Source organism: Oryx dammah, unplaced genomic scaffold (assembly GCF_014754425.2).
Source record: "Oryx dammah isolate SB20612 unplaced genomic scaffold, SCBI_Odam_1.1 HiC_scaffold_3, whole genome shotgun sequence".
NCBI classification, from domain to species: Eukaryota; Metazoa; Chordata; class Mammalia; order Artiodactyla; family Bovidae; genus Oryx; species Oryx dammah.
In genome coordinates, this window is record NW_024070187.1 from 11,986,576 (window position 1) to 12,008,091 (window position 21,516).

General features: G+C 39.6%; 1 protein-coding gene and 1 non-coding gene across 12 annotated transcripts in view; both read right to left on the minus strand.

Annotated features, from left to right (window-relative positions):
- ANK2 (ankyrin 2) overlaps nt 1-21,516 on the minus strand; it is a 251,354-nt gene that overhangs the window by 18,688 nt on the left and 211,150 nt on the right. For 4 of the 11 annotated variants that reach the window (XM_040237443.1, XM_040237438.1, XM_040237437.1 and 1 more), the window contains 6 exons: nt 20,868-21,096; nt 19,212-19,337; nt 16,931-17,053; nt 14,308-14,340; nt 12,378-12,399; nt 1,590-1,664 (listed from right to left, as the gene is read on the minus strand). In XM_040237443.1, coding sequence (XP_040093377.1) covers nt 1,590-1,664; nt 12,378-12,399; nt 14,308-14,340; nt 16,931-17,053; nt 19,212-19,337; nt 20,868-21,096 — 608 coding nt within the window. Of the gene's footprint in view, nt 1-1,589; nt 1,665-3,216; nt 9,466-12,377; nt 12,400-14,307; nt 14,341-16,930; nt 17,054-19,211; nt 19,338-20,867; nt 21,097-21,516 lie in introns of all 11 variants that reach the window. The other 7 variants (XM_040237440.1, XM_040237436.1, XM_040237439.1 and 4 more) reach the window with 2 other exon arrangements.
- On the minus strand, nt 19,507-19,579 carry TRNAY-AUA. The gene has a single exon. It is a non-coding gene; the product is annotated as a tRNA-Tyr (tRNA).

Below are 21,516 nucleotides of genomic sequence, written 5' to 3' on the forward strand. Positions count from 1 at the left end.
CATTAGCAGGTGGATTCTTTACCTCTGAGCCACCAGAGAAGCCCATGCCCTGTAGACACAGCCACAAAACTACCAGTGCACAAAGGTATTTACTGCCACTAACAAGAAACAACCTAGGCATCCATCAACAAAGGCCATTGATAAAACGGCCTCCTACACAGTGGAGTTAAATATGTATTTAAAAGAATTACATAGATATTTCTATGCTGATGGATTATGTATGAGAAATACTGTTAACGACACAGCTTTATTTTTTAAATAATAGGCATAGACGTGAGCACTGCAGATTTTGTCTGAATACATGAGAAAGTGTTAGCAGTTACCCTTGAGGGATGGAGCTCAAAGATAAGATGTAGGCAGTGTGAGGGACTTATTTACATTTTATACCACTCCATATGATTTTAAGGTTTGAATTTTCACCAACTATAATAGACACTGCATTTAACATACATGTACATACATACATACTAAAAGGCAAAGTAAATAATTCGGAATGCTACCTATTTAATAAGTCAACTAGGGATATTTTGAGATCCTCCCTTCCTCTAAATTCCTCAATTAAATAAATATGATCAGTATTATTAAATTACTTTAAACTATTTCAGTCATTTATTCTACATTATCAATTATCTTTGTTAAGAGTATTATGACTTCATACTAAATCTTTAAGAAACTTAAAGGAGCTTAATATTAACTTTATAATGTTTCAATTACGTAGTCTGCCAGGTTCCTCTGCCCATGGAATTCTCCAGGCCAGAATACTGGAGTGGGTAGCCATTCCCTTCTCCAGGGTATCTTCCCAACCTAGGGATCGAATCCAGGTCTCCCACAATGCAGGCGGATTCTTTACTATCTGAGCCACCAGGGAAGCGCTTATACTGTTTAAGTTAAGTAGTCACAAATGACATAAAAGTCAGACCAAAAAAAAACCAGGAAAAAGCAAAAAAAATCCTGACAATCTTGCTTTAGTATGTTATATCATAGGAAAGATGAAAGGGTATACCTTTTAAATCCTGATTTATAAATAAGCCACATTGATTTTAGAATTTACTTTGCATCAAAAAAATTATTTAACATATAATTTCTAAACTGAAACATTCCTATTTCTCAGAAAATTAGTGAACATCTCATTTATATGTATTTTAACTTTCATTTGAAGTTACATTTAGTACTGTTTACAATGAAAATATCTGATACAAGGTATCTAAAACAAGAAATTCAAATTGAATTTCCAATTAAATTCTGGTTGAATTTCAAATTAAATTCTATGACAACTGCATCTAACACAGTAATCTCTCCAAAATTTAGATATCCAAAGGAGGGTGGTGGGAGTTGTTTTGTTCTCAATCTAAAGTTCTATTATTCAAAATTCCAGAGACAATAAAAGGCTTGCCCTGGTTCACACAGTGAGTTAATGCAGTCCCTGGATTTTTGAGTTCACAGTTTATCATTCTTTTCACTATTCCATGTGGTCTTCTTCAAAGGGAAAAAAAAACACCTTTTTCACTGTTAATGACACTTGGCTGATGCAAACTATGTCATTCAAACCAAGCAGGTTTTGTTGAAGAAATGGGTCATATGCATTTTACCTGTCCAGCTGAAGCCAAGGTGATCAGCAATATATGCCAGCCTTTCCTCAATCCGTTCCTGCTCATCCTGCTGATCTATAGAAGGTCAAAAACAGAATGGCCAAAAGTTGTCCATGACAGGAGAGGAACCACAGTACTGATCATCCAAAGAAAGACAGTCAATTGTCCAAATATTTGATTACAGCACAAGTTAACTATTACATTTTAAATCATATTAAACTGTGTGTTTGCCTGATTTCTGGAATGGAATGGGGGGATACATTTAATAAAAATCATGGAAACCATCTGCTTCCATATCTCTTTAATCAAGACTAGCCATTGGACATAATTGCATAAGTTACTGATTTCTAGTAATCTTATGACTTTCCTCTTAAATTGTCTGAGAGGATACTGCCCACCCTAAGATAAACATCTTGCTCATCAAACAGCAGAAAAATCATAAATGGGATGGAGAAGTGGAGTAATTGGTTAGGACCTCCTAATATTGCCTGTGGGAGTATAAGATCACTTCTGAGTCACGTAGCAAAAAATCACTTCCAAGATTCAAAAGAGATCTAGATCACCGGTTGATCGGACCATCCCGGTTTTTTTCCGTATGGCCAGAAACAACGTTTATCTTGGTCCTGGTGACCCTGGAAGAAGGAAGAATAAAATGTACATAGTTGTAGTGTACCTTATATTAGTATGTATATACGTTTTTTGGGCAAAGTTTCTGTCTGCTTACCACTAAGTAAACTCAGATAATACTCCCACAGACTAAAATTTTGCCTTTTATTTTTACCTTCCATTAATTGATGGGCAGCATTTTAGGTCATGGTATCATGACATTTTTTATAATCCAAATTTAAGATAATAGTCTTTATTGTAGAGATATTCGAAGACCAGAGGCTTTTTCTCAAAGCCATTTATGGTTTCCTTTTTTCATGATTCAAAGGGTCATCATCCCCTCACAGTCAACTTAAATCATGCAAAGTTTGAGTTTTCGTTGTCTGCTGCATCTAATCAGAGTCCATTCTCTATTCATCTGTCGCATAAATGAAAAGCATGCTTTTACCTTATGATTGCTTAAAGTATTTACCATTGGTATCTGAAATCCAACCTTTCTAAATCAAAAACAAATCCACAACAATTAGAATTTCATGATATGTGAAATCTTCTTGTGCAAACGGTTTCTAATGATCATAAAATGGCAAAGTACTAATTATTTCAAAGTACACAAAGGTAAGAAGAGAAAGCAATGAATCCTCATAATACAAAACCAAACCAAATAAATCCATGTGCTTAACTTGAGGCTAAGCCTGGAAAGTCAGAACAACAAAACTCAAAACTTGCATGGCCTCACGTGCAGCGGCTAGAGAAAAGGCAAGATCCTGGTTGCCTGCCGATCATGTTTATGTTTTCCATAAGCATTCTCATTACTCAATCTTGAGATTGTTTCCACGGACAAGAGTATACAGAGAAAGCACAAAACACAAAGGGCTTACACAAACATAGTAACCACTACAGAAAGCTTAAAGGAAATGAGACACAAATCACCAAATAAAACAGACATACAAAAAAAAAAAAAAAAAACTATATCAAATTTATGACATGCGTAGCCCAGGGAATCCCAGTGGCTGGCAAATACCTTCAGCACGGTCATGGCCATTTTCATCAGGGATGCGTTCAATCAGAGTCTCAATGGACTCATCCCAAATGGGCCTTGTGTCAAAGATGTCCTCAGGAATTGAGTTCTCGGTCTCAACAGGTGGCAGGTTTTCAATTACTGAAACTTCCAGGGCACTACTACTTTCATCATCTGAAACTAAATCTTGCTCCCTTTCTGACTGTGTGAGTCTATCCACTAACTTGGAAGCTTCATCACTAATCTCCTCAAAGAATTCTATGGAGTTCCTGTAAAGATCAAAGAAATGCTCCTTATTATCTTTTGTGGGGCTTGTGGGCCCCCTGCAGGAAGATGTGGTGCTTTTGCTCTTTACTGGCAATCGGGATGCAAATATCTTTGGTCTTGTGGCCCCTTCCTCTGATTCTAACTCAAGCTCCTCTTCCTCACCTGTGCATTCTGTTTCTGTCTCAATGTAACTTCTAGTTTCTACTGGACATTTGGTCTTCACGTCCAAACTGGCATCAGATTCAGATTTGCTTCTATCATCTGGTGCGCTGCTTGTCAAGTCCTGTCCCTGGGGACCATCTGTCTTCTTTAGAGGTGAGTCTAGATGTGAAGGTTGCTGCTCCACTCTTTGGGCAGGTGCTTTCACAGGGATTTTAGACTTTGGTTTTGCTTCATCTTCTTTACTTTCCTCATCCAGGCCGGGTAGAAAATCTTCAGAAAGGGAACTCTCATATTCCGCCGACGGAGGTATTGAGGTTGAAGTGGGGATAGTCCTTACAGGGATTTTGGATTTGCTCTCAGTAGAAGGCACATTCTCCATGGGTGCAGTAGGGATTTCAATGACTGATTTCTGTTCCTCTGGGGAGGAATCGGGAGAATCATCACCCCGATCTGAATATACAGACCCAGTGACTGTGGGAAAATCTAACTGAACTTGTACAACTTGTTCAGGGAAGTCAGGGCAAGCGGTCTGCTTCACGCTGGACAGAGGAAGGGAATCACCCATTTGCCTGGTGGGTAGGTCCTCAAGCCCTGTAGAAGCAGCCTCTTTCATGGATGTTTCTATGGAGGCTGAAATGTCTATCTGGGAGCTAAGTGGGGTATCTGAAGTGTGTATTTCTTCTACCTCCTCACTCAGGTCATCAGGGAGTAACTCTGCTTCATCATCCACTGTTTCTTTGGATTCTGAGAGTGTTAATGACTCAGCTGATGTCTTCACCTGTGGGGCCTCAGGACCTGTACCCCCGTCTTTCATGTCTTGTGAGAGAGTCTCTTCCCTGGATTCTTGCCCAATTTGGAAAAAGTGAAAGCTTTCGTCGGCATAGGATCTTTTGGTCATATCAATGGCACCACTTCGGGTCATCTCAAACAATTTTCCTTCCTGAAAGAGAAATGGATTTTGCTCGCTGGTTGGGGTCCCCTCTTCAGTTGGGGTCCTAGCAGGAGTGGTGTCAGGGGTGGTACCTTGCGACTGTCTGTCTACCATCAAACCAAATATCTTCTGCTCTTCCTCTTTCACTCGAGCCTCAAAGGCTTCGTCATCCTCACGGATTTCACTCCAGGAATCAGAATCCACATCCGTTTTTGTGATAATGACTTTGCTTATCTGTTCACTGACAACTGTTGATGTTTTTGGTACAGTTGGCTCCAAAGATGAGGAGGCTCCATCTGACTGTACTGCCTGCAAGGTACTCTCTTGCTTGGATTCTACTTCCAAGACCTGGTCCTCAAAATTAGCTTCTTTACTTGAAACAGTTTTATCAGAGGAGCTTGTCTCTACTACACCTTCAACAGAGGATGTGATGGTAACAGAATACTCTTCAGAGGAATGAAAACTTGTGTGTCTTGTATCTGTTTGGGTTTTGCTTTCTTCACCAGAGAAAAAAGATTGAGAAGGAACATTTTCATATGGGCTTATGACTTGAGGATCATAGATTTCATCCGTCTCTGTTGGGTCTGACACCGGAACATCCAAGGATGATCTATCAGTTTGAGTAGTAATGAGTGAATCTTGAATGGAACAGTCCTCTGGTAAGCTCTCAAAAGCTTGGTCAGTTTTTGTGACCTCCATTTCTGTAGCAGAAGCTGTAGAGACCATGTCTTCATCTAATTCTTTTGCTTCAGATGCTGGACAAAGAGGTAAAGAGGAGAAAGATGGAGAGCCTTCACTGGGGGGATCTCCTTGTGGAGATTCGACTCCAGGAACATCAAGCTCTTCTTCTAGGTCTTTCTCACCAGCGTCTTGGAGGACTAGTGATTCCTTATGGATAACTAGCTGCTCACTGACATCGTCGTCAGGGGAACTGCGGAGACCTGAAGAGACAGGAGCGGCTGAGTTGACAGGACTCCCAATCTCATACCCAAGGCTATCACAAAGTTTTGGTTGATAAGTATCTCCATCCAGATCATCATAAGATATCTCTGGTCCATCAGTGGGAAGAGCGTGACTGTCTTCAGGTAAGCGAGATTTATAATCTTTTTCTTCTTCTGATTTATCTGAATCTTCCTGAGCATCTCCATTCATCTTAAAAGTGTATTGCTTGGAAACGATGGGCTGGAATTGTATTTCTTCAGGACTGGAATTTGAGTCTATGCTGGATGGAAGTGGGGAAGGAGGCTGCACTCGAATAACTGGCTCTGCCAAGAGACCTGAGTCAGCACCTTTCTTCAGCTGTGTCAACTCAGGTTCACTTTCTGAGGAGGAGGAAGCCTTCCTGCCCTCTGTTGTTACTACCACGGGAGCGTCACTTTCATCCTCAACACTCTCTGTGTGTTTTGGTTCATCCGTGTCTGCTGAACAGTCAACATCTGCATCAGAGGATGAAGAAGATTCTTCCTGCTTGGGTTCCCTTTTGTAGTCCCTTTTCTGCTTTGCTTCTTGCTCAAGTTCATCAAACGTTTTCACTTTGGTTACCATCTTAAACATTTCCTCTTCTGGTGTGAACCTCTTTTTCTCCCCATTTTCTGAGTCGTCCTCCTCCGCACATTCGGGAATCACAGCTGGTTTTGGTGTGTCTGTGGTTTTGGGCGTGACCTCGTAGCTAACTTCTTCGGAGCTGGGGGTGTCTGGGGAAAGGGGGCTCTTCCCGGAGCTCTCCATGAGTGATGTCTGCTCGAGGCTGTCATCCTCAGCACTGCCGTCGGGGTCTCGGAGCAGCCGGGACCGCACAGAGGCCACTTCCGTGAAGAGCTCGGTCTTGGCAACAGCTGAGGGAAGAGGAAAGTGACTTGGGAGAATTCCAGCCTTCATCTTTGGTTCAACGGGGCTGCTTTCAAGAGAGTCACGGCAAGGGGATTCCTTCAGAGGACTCGGTTCCAGAGAATCGGGAGTTTTGTGTGAGGAGTTATCTTCCAGCACAGGGCTGGCCTCCAGGGAGTCTTTGTGGCTCACAGCGAAGGACTCATCAGCCCCGGGGCTGAAAACCTCACTCTCGCGGCTAGGGAGTGCGAGTTCTAACCCTTGTGGACTTCTAATGGCTGCCTGGGGCTTTGATTCAGTCCCTGAGCCTGCCTTTACAGCAGCCTCAGACAACGGCGAGGCCTCTGCCTCCTCTGAGGGCTTGGTGGCTGTGGATTCCTGAGCTTCGGTATCAGTTTGCGGCTCGTGGGATGGACTAATGTGTGCAAGCAGAGCTTCGTCACAGGTCGCTTCCTCAGTCAATCCTTCGGCTGTTTCTTTTGCTAGTGATACACTCTGACCACCAAGGCTGTCGCCTTCTTGTGGGGGGCACATGTCTTTGGAAGGGTCTGGGGTGGTCTCTGTCAGCTGACACTCAGCAGAGGACTCTGCTGCCTGGGTGACTGCAGCGCCTTGCCCTTCAGAACCATCAGCAACATCTTTGGTTGAGGGATGTCCTTTTTCGGAATGACTTTCCGGTGCTGTTTCTAACTGGGTAGTTTCGTGTGTTTCCCCAATCTGCTCCTCACTTTTCTTTGGCGAGAAGGAAAGGCTCTCTGGGCTTGTCTCGGGGGTCTCGGCTAGGCCCTCATGCTTATAGCTTTCCTCTGAACTAATCTGAGGGGTCCCTTCCATCAGGCTGCCACACGGAGAATCTGCCACCCCTTCGGGCTTCAGGCTCTCAGAACTGCCCTGTAAAGCACCACTCTGCAAAGACAGGGCTGGGAGGAACTCATCTTTCATGTAATCTAGTGGAAATGTCGTGTTGAAAGGACTAGTAAGCACTTGGTCTAAGTGAAGCTGTGCCTTCTCAGGCTCCTCACTCATACGGAACTGCTGGTATTTGTCATTGTCTTCCAGTTCTTGCTTAATGACGTCAGAAAAGTCCGTGGAGGTCTTCCGGTCTGGGCTGATCTGGAGGTCCATGTCTCCCTGGCCGTCAGCCAGCTTTTCTTTGGGGACTTCGCTATCTTTATGGCTTTCTTCTTCAGGCACTGGCTGAACAGGTTCGGGTGTTTTGTGGTTCAGAGATTTCTCCTTTTCTCCAGCCCCATCTTCCCTCTTAAACCCTGTGGAGGAAGCACGGACTGCTCTTCTGGGTTCTGAGAGTCCCGTGACCAGGAACCTCTGGCCTCGTTTGATTGTCTGACTCTCCGTTTTCTGCGCTTCTCTTGGGGTTACTATCGGCCCCTTTTCTTTTTCTAGCCGACCTCTGCCTTTTTCTTGTGGCTGTTTTTGTTTTGCAGATTTGTGCTCAAAGAGTCCGGTCTTGTGTTTCGATGGGTCCTGACCTGACTGGAAAGCTTTCATCAGCTCCCGAACAGACATGGTCTCCTCGATTCTTTCTGTTTTTGAGGTGGGGGAGACAGGTGGTTGTCTGTCTGTTTTCCCAGAAGGTGACACTGGCAGGAGCTTCTCAGTTTTCCCGGAGCTTGAGGCAGGAGAATGCTTTTCCACCCTTCCAGCGGGTGCCACCGGCAAGCGTTTCTCTGTTCTGCCAGGAGACACTGGCGGATGTTTCTCGGCTCTCCCAGAGGGAGATCCAGGGGGGCGTTTATCTGTCTTACCTGACGGCGAAACAGGTGGGTGTCTTTCTGTTTTTGCAGAAGAGGACACAGGAGAGTGCCTTTCAGTTTTGGTCGAGGGTGACACGGGGGAGAGTTTCTCAGTTTTACTTGAGGAGGACACAGGAGAGTGCCTTTCAGTTTTCGCGGAGGGTGACACGGGTGAGTGTTTCTCGTTCTTACTCGACGGTGATAGCGGAGGGTGTCTTTCTGTTTTGGCAGAGGAGGAAAGAGAAGTGTGTCTTTCTGTTCTAGAGGAGGCGGATGCTGGCGCATGCCTCTCTGACTTCAGAGAGGGGGATGCAGCCAAATGTGTCCTTTGTGGTAGCTTTTTCGGCACATCCTCTTTGCCTTTGACTCTGACAGGCAACTTGCTTCGACCTTTCTGTTCATCTTCCACTCGTTTCTGAAGGGCCTTCACCTTGTCCTTTATGGAACCAATGGGCGTTTCCTCTATCAAAGGCGACGTAGCTTTTACAGCGGGAAGAGGCTCGGGGGCTGAACCTGTGTCTTCATCTAATGACTCTTCTGAACTCCCTTTTTTAAGTTCTGTTTTTTCTGCACTAGCTTGTGAGCTGTCCTCCTTCTGCTTTTGTTTCTCCTTTAATTTCCTTCTCACCGGCTTCTTTATCCCCAGGCTTGGTTTGGGCTGTTTCTGTGTACTCTCTGTCTCCTCTGAGGGTGCATCCTTGCCTTCGCTTTCTGAGCGGCTGCTGGGACCCTGAGCCTCACGCTTCTCCCCTACCATACCTCGCTCCTTCTGGGGCTGCTCTTCGTGAGGAGGCACGTAGGAATTCAGATCCTCAGTAAGGTAGTTCACTAGCCCCGTTGAGTCTTTCTCTACTTCTGCTTTGGTCTCTTTATCTAGTCTAACTTCTACACATGGGTATTCGGTGATCTCTGAAGATGCTTTTTGCTTAGCCTCCTCTATCTCCTCCTCACTGACAATGACCCACTCCTCCTCCTCTAACTCTTTCTCTGGCTGAGACGTCGGCACACTGCCTTCATCTCCTGTGCAGGTTCCGCTTCGCAGGATTTCATTCACCTTCTCTAAGTCCTCTTTAACTCTTTCAACAATTTCAAAGGGCTCCCCTGGCTCTTCCTCGGCAGCCTTCACCAGCTCCTTCACTTTGATGGAACCTGCCCTATCAGATCCATCTGTGGTCAAGATGGCGGTCATTTTGATCAAATCTTGTTTCATCTCAGAAACTTCAGAGAGCAAGTCCGGACTTGCCAGGACAGGAACTTCATTAACCAGGTGACTTTTCAGGACAGATGTTTCTGTAGATTCTGTCTCATCATCTTTGATGTGAATGGAAAAACATCGAAAGTAAAATGGAAATCAAAAAAGATATTGGCAAATGTAATCAGGACTGAAACGACACAGTGTCTTTTCCTGTCGTGGCGGGAGGGACAACAAAATGGGCTGGGAATGGTGGATCCACAAGGTCTCAGGATACAAAAGCAAAGCAAGGCTAACGGAAAAAAAACTGAAAAGGAAAAATGAGCAGGAAATAACTTGCTTAATTTTCTCACTTGTAGCACATCCACACATATAACAAAGCTTTAACAAATAATCAAGACACACACACACAATCACAAAACAAAGAACGAACGCAGTGAAATTACACAGAGATATCTCAAGATTGTTCAGATGTTACAGATCAATGTCGAAAAAAAATGAATATGGGAAAAAAAGGAAAAAAGCATTAGAAATCGCAGATAGTTGATTTCCTCTAGGAGAAAGCCAGTAGTAGCAAACTCAGAATACGTCCTAATGATGTATATACATTATTTAATCATAGAAAAATCTGGAACGCAGCATGTTTAGTTCTGCCAAGATACAATGACTGTATAAAATATATCTGAATCAGCTGCACACCGGCATTTCATCTAAGGGAAATTCACACCTAACAGTGAAACAGACAGTCTTGTGCTGAGAGGCATGGTCCTTTCCTTGGAGCAACCTCCTTGCTTAGACACATAATGGACAGACCAAGGAGGGAAAGAAAGGAAAGGAAAGAAAAACAACAAAAACGATTGTGATTAAACTTATATGTGAGTCCAAAGTCAAAATGTGATGCATGGCAACCCAAATCAGAGACAGTCACACGGGACACACGCACAGTTTATGTAAGCCAAGTTATTTCCATGCAAAGCAAAGGTGCACTAAAACTGGTGGGAGAGGCAGCCTTGCGGAGATGCACGGGCGGGAAGATGGTGAGAAATTAGAACAAATGCGGAAAACGACTGTGGTGAAGCATAGTTATTTCCTTAAAAGTCCATATGCAAGATGCTCAATGCAGTATGCTTGAGGCATGGGTAGTGGGTGCCTGCATCCATTAAAGCAAGGAGGAAAACTCAAACTCTTTTAGAATTTACTCAGGAAAAGACCTTAGTTCAAAAAGCCCTTTCAACAGAGCTCTTCTTTGAAGATTATTTCATACCTGGATGAAGATTATTTTATGATTGTTTTTACACTAAAAGAAAGTCAAACATGGGATGTCCCTGGCAGTTCAGTGGTTAAGAGCTTCCACTACAGGGGATAAGCATTTGATCCCTGGTTGGGGAACTAAGATCCCACATGCTGCACAGTGTAGCCCCCCGAAAAGGGAGGCCAAGTGTAAGCCTATATTTGAAAATTTTTAAACAGTCACAATACCTTGATTCATTCAGGAGGATTAATGGCACTATATCAATATAGTAACCTTTTTTTTTTAAATGATTGAGCCAGATGGATGAATTTTTAATTCCTATAGGCTTGTATCCAAGGAATAAAGGGTCATTTAAATAAACATTAGTACCAAAGAAAAAAGAGGAATAATAAAATCTCTTTATAAAAAGGAATTAATGAAATCAATAATAATGTAAAATTTTTTATAAACATAAGTGCCTTCTCTTGAGAGAATATTTGTTGAGATATACTCTGTGAAATGCATATATAAAGATACATTTAACTTATATTAATACAGATTTGTTCAGATATAAAACAATGAAAACATCCAAAATTTTAAATATGCTAGTCTTAAACAAAGATTTATGGTGGTTAGTAATAGTGGTTAATAATGGCAACTAGCTTGTATCTTACATCATGATCTTAACCCTTATATTTAAGAGGGTAAGGAGACTCTTAATTAAAAGTATTTCAAAACCTTAGCAGTAAATTACATTGTGCTAGGACTTCAAGAAAGGCAGGGAAAGTCCAAAGATTACTGCATTGGGCCTAAGGACCATATTAAACATACTTCTAAGTTTTCTCCTCTCAGGAATAGTACTCTGAAATACAGTGAATCAAAATAAATCTTTAGATGAATAAACATTAAAAATCAGATTTTTTTTCTAAAGCATTTGGGGCATAAGAGTAAGAAAGAATCCTGAAAAACTCAATTTCTTCCACACAAGAACCTAGTCACCAGAAACAAGCCAACAAACTGAAAATTTAACTGAATGTTACAAACCTAAGATGAGCTCTAAGATAGCTCTCTCAATGTCTATAAAAATCAGTTCTTTCTGTACTATATTATGTTTAGGCTTTGCATCATTATTTAAAATTAGCCCTATTATGACATTATGACATACTGTTATGATTAGTAATTTCATCCAGGAGGTTTCCATTTTTGCTTTTCCTGGTTCTTAATTTTTTCAGAACACTTTTATAAAAGTCCATTAGACCTCAGCCCTAGAGAAGTCAGTTACACTTCACCACAGTAAGAGGTGCAAGGGGTCGGGGGGTGGTGTGAGGGGAACACTAGCTTTAGCTGAGAACTATTAAGACAGTATCACTTTTGCAGGTGTGGCCTACATAAGTAATGAGCTCTCTACTGATGTCAGGGTCGCTTGATATAAAAAGTGATACTGTCACTTCAGAGCTTAAAATATGAGATGGCAATGTTATGCTAACAAATGGACAAAAACGGTATGGTAATTTTCTAAACAAGCATAACAGCAAAAGCAGGGCTAACAGGGATCCAAAAGAAAGTGAATGCTTAGATGAATAATCATTGCATTTTACTGATAATTTGCTCACAAATTAGATATATTCATAATTTAACTGGCCAAGCTGCTTCTCTAAAAATATATTAATGATTAATAAGGATAATATAAAAATATAATTATTATAATGGTTAGTAATGGCAACTAGCTTGCATCTTAATTCATGCTTTTCTTTATTGTAGCCAGCTTTCAAACAAACTCAGTTTTATTTGAAATCTTACTTTTTTCTGATGTCATATCGATCTGAAAGAAAAGATACATAAATTGAATGGTTACAAATAGTGTTGTGCCCCACATCCCCGATGTACACAATAAACTCTATCATAATTATAAACATGGGAGACACCATAAGCTATAGGAAGGTCAGAGTAATTTGCTACAGTACTTCCCCAAGAGTGTCTTTGATTCTTATCCTAACTTTGGAAAAAACAAATCTGCTTTCTAGACTCTATGGGTAGAAAGTCCTTCCCAACATGTTTCTTTGGGAAGATACAACCTAGAGGTGTTTGCTGTTAGAAATACATATTAGAGAAAAGGGCCAGGAAAAAAAAAAAAGTGAAGTAGGTATAAAACAGTAAGTGTCAATTTAGTTGAGAAAAAGCAAAGAACATGCCAGGGTGATATGTTCTATAGAAACAGTTTCATTGTTAGTTACAAGACAGAATTCCAAATCCCCAAAATAACACAAACTAGATCTATTGCACTCCTGAAAATATTCAATAGAAAATCGTAAGCCTAAGACAAAAACTCATTTGGATATAATAACAAAGCTGGTTTCATAATTGTGTTGCTCTCTCAACAAAGTATGTAGGTGTCATTTTGACCAGCCTGGGGATCGAGTCATCAGCTACAGAAGGGAAACTGAATATGTGAGGCAAAGAGTGACTGTACACTTGAGGGTAAGCATGGCTTCAGTCTTGTAAGTTTATTGTGCATCTGGTCATACACGGTAGGACAAGGAGTCTATAATTACCCCTCTCATCCTGCTCCACGGCTGGTATGAATAAAGAAGGGAATTGATGGGTAGTCTCTGAACAGATAAAGGCCTTAAATTTTAAGCTGGTGAGCACAAGGGTATTTATTATGTTTTTCTTTATGGTTTTGTATTTCAAATCCATCAGAATAACATTAAAAAATAAAACTGGTATATTTGAAAACATTTATGTGAAACAAATAACAATTCCATTTGTCTGTCTTAGAGATATGAAGCAATACGTTAATTAAGTATAAGAACTTTTTCAATAATTTCTTTTGTTTCTATAATGCTTAGGCATTTCCAGATCTTTATTAGGAAAACAAACATATACTTTCTTTGACTATCAAAGCAGGTATAATTCAAATGGCTATTTATTCAAGGTAACCGCTCTAAGACTCATTTTTTTCCTCTGTCATATAGCACCTATGGTATGACAACATACATCTTTTAGCATGTCTGTGAGATCACTGTTCATGGGATATGTGGAATACTTAATAAAGTGTCTACCTTATAAGAAGTGCTCATTATTAGTAGAGTTCTGCATTATAATATTAGTATAGTAAAATGGATGAACTATATGCTCCTTTTGATTTCAGTGGTTCTCAAACTTTTTGTTCTTAAGACTCCCTTTATACTCCTAAAAAAATACTGGGGAGTCTGAAGAATTTTTGCTTATGTTTAATATATATAAACATGTATCTGTATTATAAATGAAAGCTGAGAAAATACAAGAACCCAAGTGTAAACAAGCACACGTTCCATAGTGTCGGGGTGATAATGTCATCATATGCAATGCAGCCTCTGGAATACTTCTGTGTAGCTTGTGAGGATATGGGGGCTAAAAGGCAAATGATGACTCAGTACTAAGGAAACAGTTTTAGCCTCCTGGCATCTCCTGACCAACCTTTGAGAACCACTGAGATTGTGGTTTGATTTTCAGTAACTGGTAGAGAAATCTGTATTATTGCACAGACAGGTAATAATTTGTAGAGAAGTCTTAGTGTCCTATGAAATCAGTCCATAACATGAGAAAACAGGCTCAGGGAAGTTAAGTAAAATTGTGACCCTTCAATTACTAAAAACAATTGTCTAACCATTCTCTGTTAATCATGTGCTCTTATCAGTGGTTACAGCAATGACACAGCCATTAACAAGCAACAACACCATATAATTACCTCTTCTTCCTGTTCTTGATCTGACTCTGATTCCTGGCCACCCCAAGATGCCATGCAAGATGGAGAAAGAGAGCAGGAAGAGTAGAGAGTATTTAGAAGAAAAGACAAGACTAAATACCCTGACAATAAACATCAACAGGCAAGCATTCACATATTTTCAGTTAGCATTCACATATTTTTTCTTACTAACAGTTTACAGAAAACAAGCACAAAAATTAAAGAAGATTGATTTAAATGCAAACATCTAGAGATTCAAAAGACAAAAGAACCAAAATTATAAATATACTAATCTATTAGACAAAAGAACTAATATTATAAATGTACTCATTTCAGATATAGGTTACCAGCAGCCACAAAGTGTGACATTTCGTGGATTTGATGGCATATGTCTACAGAAATGGTGATGATAATATTTCAGCATAATATCTTGATGCTTTTGAACTGTGGTATTGGAGAAGACACTTGAGAGTCCCTTGGACAGCAAGGAGATCCAACCAGTCCATCCTAAAGGAAATCAGTCCTGAATATTCATTGGAAGGACTGATGCTGAAACTGAAACTCCAATACTTTGGCCACCTGATGCGAAGAACTGGCTCATTGGAAAAGACCCTCACTCTGGGAAAGATTGAAGGTGGGAGGAGAAGGGGATGACAGAGGATGAGATGGCTGGGTGACATCACCGACTCAATGGACATGAGTTTGAGCAAACTCCGGGAGCTGGTGAAGGACAGGGAAGCCTGGCATGCTGCAGTCCATGGGGTCACAAAGAGTCAGACACAACTAAGCAACGGAACTGACTGAACTGAATATCTCAGCCATTACAGGTATTGATTAAACATGTTAAAAGCCACAAATGAACATGCATTGAAGATATTTTCAATACACAGGCAATACTTAGGAGTTCTCTTGTAATAAAGAGCTACTCTGTTCTAAAATATATCTAAACTCTACCATGTTTGTCAATGTTTTCTTTTTGTTTTAGTTACTAAATGGAGAGCTGTCCTGGACCATCATAGAATTAATAACTGTGCCGGATATATCTTGACTTAGATACAAAAAGGAATAATGAACTAAATGCTTTCTTTTATAGCATAGTGAAAGCTCATTTGAATCAGAGACAAAGCTCATTCATCTTTACACATCACTCAGATGGATTGCCCCAGCATTTACATATTTCTCTGTGGTTCTTATTTGGCATTCTGCTTCAGTGATTCAAAAGTGCTCAGCTTACAACCCCCAAAGTACATTCTTTACCACTGGAATGCTATTAGGTAACAGTTACTTGGATGCATATCCCTACCGCTGTATTTTAATTCTTGTAATAACATGTAATAACATGTAAATTTACATATGCAGATTCTAGTATTTCATTTTGATCATTAAATAAGAACTTAGTGTTAAATACGATGCTACATAGTTTTCTCTATGTGACCGAGTTCTAATTTGTAAGAATAATTAATCATGAAAAATGGTGAATGAAAATAAACATAGAAAATGTTCTGTTTCATGGAGTTAAGATTTAGGATTTTAAATATGTTTCTACCTCTCCTCCTGGGCTTCCCTTGTGGCTCAGTAGATAAAGAATCCCCCTGCAATGAGGGAGACCTGGGTTCGATCCCTGGGTTGGGCAGATCCCCTGAAGGAGAGAAAGGCTACCCACTTCAGTATTCTGGCCTGGAGAATTCCATGGACTGTAGAATCCATGGGGTCGCAAAGAGTCGGACTCGACTGAGCGACATTCACTTTCACTTTTCACCTCTCCTCCAAGTCTCACCTGCTAGAATCCCACTTCTCAGCCTCTAAAATACACTCTGACAACTTGCTATAACCTTCTATAAATTGCCACATGGGAACTTTCCATTAAAAAGGAATACTGGTCAAAATTTTTCAAAAAATAAAAGAAGCTTTTCCCAACATTTAATCTATTCCCTAGTTTTCTTTGATTTTATCAGCGTAATCAAGGAATTCTGTAAAGAGGAGAAGTTTGACGAGAAAGAAAAACTTCTAGTAGATTTGAGTCAAGTATTAATTTTCCTTTCAACAATGTTTCAAATCTATTCCTATAACATGTGAGTATTTTGTATACTAATCATGTTAAAATAGTTGGAAAAATGAATCTGATGCTCCCCAGATAGTACAGGTTACAAAATGAACACATAATTATTTTAGCAACAAGGTAAAATACCCTGAAGTTGCTCTGAATTTCATAATACATAATCCACCTGTGAACTGGCAGTAAACAGAAGCTAACAGACTCATAATGTTTTGGGAGGGCCGAAAGCACTACTAGCATGGTGCCAGGAGGGTGCATAATAACAATAAGGAAGGCAAAGTGAATAATTTCATGTTCAAAATCAGCCCAAAAGGTTACATCTTACATTGAAATCTTCTCTCTTCCATATCCAATACATATTTATAGAAACTTTTCCATCAAAGTGAATTTCATGCAAAATAAGGTAGAGCTACTTTTTTCCTTACTTAAATGGAAAATCACAAATTGGACAGGGTATCAAAAATGACTATTATACATGGTTGCATTCAGCGTCTTTGCCTGTATCTATTCTAAAGGGATTGAAAATCAAATCCTCTATGGCCTGAATTGCACTACAGCAGATTATAATACCTTCGTATAAACTGGCAGGGTGATGTTTAAGTTGCAAATAGCTTGGTGCACCAGGCCTCTTGTAGATTTTGGCTCTTTCATAAATGATAGTCGTCCGCAAGGTTCCTGAGTCGTATCACGTACCTTGAACAAGAAAGGCATACATGCTTCACTCACGTGTGACACACACTGTTTACTTTAGTGAGATGACACTCAAAACAACCAGAGAAAAGTAAAATTCACTTGGTAATGTTAGGTGAGGATTTGGAAGTGTTCCTTTCCCCCTTTCCCATTATCATTTAGAACGATTTAAAAAATCATTCAGCTTTTTAAAAATTGTGGTAAAGTATATGTAACACAAAACTCACCATTTCCATTTCTACTCTTACCATTGTTCTGCATACAACTCAGTGGCATGAAGCTCATTCGCAAAGTTATGTGATTATCACTACTGTGCAGAATTTCCCATCATCCCAAACAGCAACATTACACCATTAAGCAATTACTCCCCATTCTCCTCTCTCTCCAGCACCTAATAGCCTCTACTTAACTTTCTGTCCCTATAAATTTGCTTGTTCTAGGTACCTTGTATAGACAGAGTTATACAATCTTTGTTCATTTGTATCTGTTATTTCAGGTTGCATAATATTATTAAGATTCATTCACATTGCAATATATACCAGAATTTCATTTTTTTAAAAATTGTGTTAAACTGTACATAAAACATCATTTCAACCATTTTTTATGTGTATAGTTTACTAGCATTAAGTACATACACATTGTTGTACATTCATTACCACCATGCATCTTCAGAATGTTTTCACCTTCACAGACTGAAACTGTTTCCATAAAACAATAATTTTCTATTCCTTCCTTCTCCCATATCCTGGTAACCACTATTCTATTTTCTAACTAGTTGACAACTCTAGGTATCTCATGTAAGAGGAAACATACATTTGTCTTTTGGTGTCTGGCTAATTTTACTCATTTTAAGGCTGAATAATATTACATGGTATGCATATATCACATTTTGTATATCCATTCATCTGTTGATGGACACTTAGAATATTTCCACTTTTTGACTATTGGGAATAATGCTGCTATGAACACTGCAAGTAACTGGTTGAGTCCCTGCTTTCAATTTTTGGGGAATTGTTGGATGATATGCTAATTCTATGTTTTAACTTTTTGAGGAACTGCCATACTATTTTCCACAGTATGGAATGGCTACACCATTTTACTTTCCTTCCAGCAAGGCATCAGGGTCCCCATTTCTCCATGTCCTTGCCAATATTTGCTATTTTATTTTGTTTTTGATAATAGCCATCCTAATGAGTACTGAGTGGTATCTCATAGTGGTTTGAATTTGAATTTCTCTGCTGTTAAACATCATTTCATGTGTTTATTGGTCATTTGTACATCTTTAGAGAAATATTTAAGTCATTTTCCTATTTTTGTATTTGAAAACTTTTGCCCACTAACAATATCAAATATTAGCATAATTACATAGCTGTTTATAGTAAATGGATCCAATACCCCTTAGAAGAACCTATCTTTAATCAGGAAAACCACTGAACCAGAAATGGCACAATGAAGGCTTTCAGTAGAGATCTTGAGAAAACAGACACTAAAACTTAAATAGAATTATTATTTCCTTTTATTTCATGAATCTCTCCCTCATACTCATTTTTGTTCTCTTCAGAACTGGTATCTAAAATGCAACTTGCATATGTTAAATTATGATAAATTGCATATGTTAAATATGATAAATTCCTAACCTAGATTAACATTCCTAAACAGGGACACCAAATTCATGGTACATTGAAGTGTCTCCACAAATGTTTATTGAATGAATTTATGAACGTATATCCAGTCTATTGCTCTACCTGGGATAATTTCTTGATAGATTAACTGGGTCTTTTAAGAGCTTTTACTATAAAAATTTGTCACTAAGAACTCTTTTTGGTCTCCACACTTGTGAAGTTCATATATCAAAAATATTTAAGCACAAATATTTAAAAGAAATAACAGTTAAAGAGGCTTCTCTTAAAATTTGGAAAAGAATGACCAGTTTTCCTAATTAATCAGTAGGCAATCTGTCCCTCATTCTTAGCCTATAACTAAAAATCAAGGTTGAATCTGAAATTTTAAAAAATAGTTTTTAGGAGTTTAAAATTTTATAGAAATACTTTAAAAAATCATTAGAAATGATTGAAAAGCAAATATTCTCTTCTACCAAAGGAAATCAAAGCCTTACTTGATGCTGAATAAAACACATCCCCAAATTCCATGTATATATTACCTTGACAAACAGAGGAAGTCTGTTTTCTTTGAAGGCAAAAAAACTGAATATATGATGTTGGCCACTCTTGGTTAATGGCACCAGGTTGCCAAAACAATCAACATAGATGGGTTTTCCTTCTAAGACCTGATGAAAATAGAGAAAAACAAAAAGAATACCATAGCTGAAATTATTACATTACTGGAACATTAAAATTCTTAAAATGTGCATACAATAATCTTTAAAATCCTGACTGACTTTTTGTCTTATCTGTGACAAGCATGGACCTGCACTCCCTCTTCCTTCTCCAGGGGATCTTCCCAACCCAGGGCTTGAACCTGGGTCTCCTGCATTATAGACAGGTGCTCTACCATCTGAGCCACCAGGAAGTTCCTTACTAGTAACAGGAATCTTCAAATGCATGGGGGCAATTAATCTTACTGTACTCATTTCTAACACTGTACCATGTTATTTTCCCAAATTAATGTCTTTAAATCATAAATTTATATTTTTGACATCACAATGAATTGGGTTACTTGAATTCAATATCAAAGATACACACTTATGGAAAATTAAGAAATAAGAAAAAGTAGTGTAGCAAAGCCCTGGATATTGTATTTTTACGCTTACATAAAGGATACACCTCCTGGGCTGTTTCCTTTACTAGTTTTTAAATTCCCTTCAAATCTGCTTATTTTTAATTGGAGGGTAATTGCTCTGCAATATTGTGTTGGTTTCTGCTGTACATCAGCATGAGTCAGCCACAGGAGTCACATGCCTCTTCCTTCCCGAACCTCCATCGCACCCATCCCACCCCTCCAGGTTGTTTTCTTTATGACTAAAGAGTAATAGGGAAAAAAATCCAATAAATAGTCACCTCAAAAAAAAAAAAAAGAACAGAGGGAGAGGGTGGGATGATTTGGGAGAATGGCTTTGAAACATGTAACCTATCATGTAAGAAACGAAGTGCCAGTCTATGTTCGATACAGGATACAGGATGCTTGGGGCTGGTGCATGGGGATGATCCAGAGAGATGATATGGGGTGGGAGGTGGGAGGGGGATTCAGGATTGGGAGCTTGTATACACCCGTGGTGGAGTCATGTCAGTGTATGGCAAAACCAATACAGTATTGTAAAGTAAAATAAAGTAAAAATAAAATTAAAAAAAAAAAAAAGAACAAGGAAGCATAGCAACATGTAAATTGCTATATCCATTTATATACTTATAAGTTATTAATAATGCATAATTTCTCCCTTAATAATCTTTAAAAGAGTCCTTTTATCCCTACTGAACGGGTCCAAATTGGCTAAAAATGGTGCATTTTAGTCACTGGCCTTCTAGCTGATCAAGATGTTGACTGGTCTGTTTCCGATGGCATTATTTATTAGATGGGCTTCCCTGGTGGCTCAGCATTAAGAACCCATCTGCCAGTGCAGGAGACACATGTTCAGTCCCTGGGTTGGGAAGATCCCTTGGAGGAGGAAATGGCAACCCACACCAGTATTCTTGCCTGGGAAATCCCAGGGACAGACGAGCCTGGTGGGCTACAGTTCATGGGATCGCAAAGAGTTGGACACAACTTAGCGACTGAATAACATTTATTAAATATTATTTTAAATATATTAAAAGAGATGTAAACAACATGCTAACATAAATTGGTTTTTAAAACACAGTACCTCCACATCCCTGCTTCTGGCCACCTCAGCAAAGTTTTCTTGTTGTTCCAGGGTCTTATCCACTTTATCATCAGTCATGCAGAAACACCTCAACCTGGCTTCAATGGGGTCATGTGATTTGGCAAACACTACAAATTTGGCCATATATGGTACACAGATAATTTCTCTATACACTTGTGATGCAAAGGTAACAGATTCCTGTATTTGTCGACAATCAATCAGCCAGAACCTATAAAATAAAACAAAGTCAGTTATCTGAAATTTAATTACAGTCATGCCTCAGTATCTTTGGAGGATTGGTTCTGGGAACTCCACAGATATCGCGATCCACAGATGCTCAGGTTCATTTTACAAAAAGGCAGAATACAGTCGGCCCTCTGTATCCATGGACTCCACAACTGTGAAAACGGATAGTCAGTCACATGAAAAGTAAATCAGTTCCTTCAATATGATCAGAGTAATCATTGCATGCCTCTTGGAAAAAGTGAGAAGCGAGAGAGGGAGATAATGAGAGAAAGCAAAAACAAAGGGAAAGAAAGACAGGGAGGGGGAAATGTAGGAGGATGGATGAGAAGGAGGGAGAGACAAGGATGTGCAGGTGTTTCAGCCCGAATATTAAACACTGTGTAACTTTCTTCCTTGGGAAGTC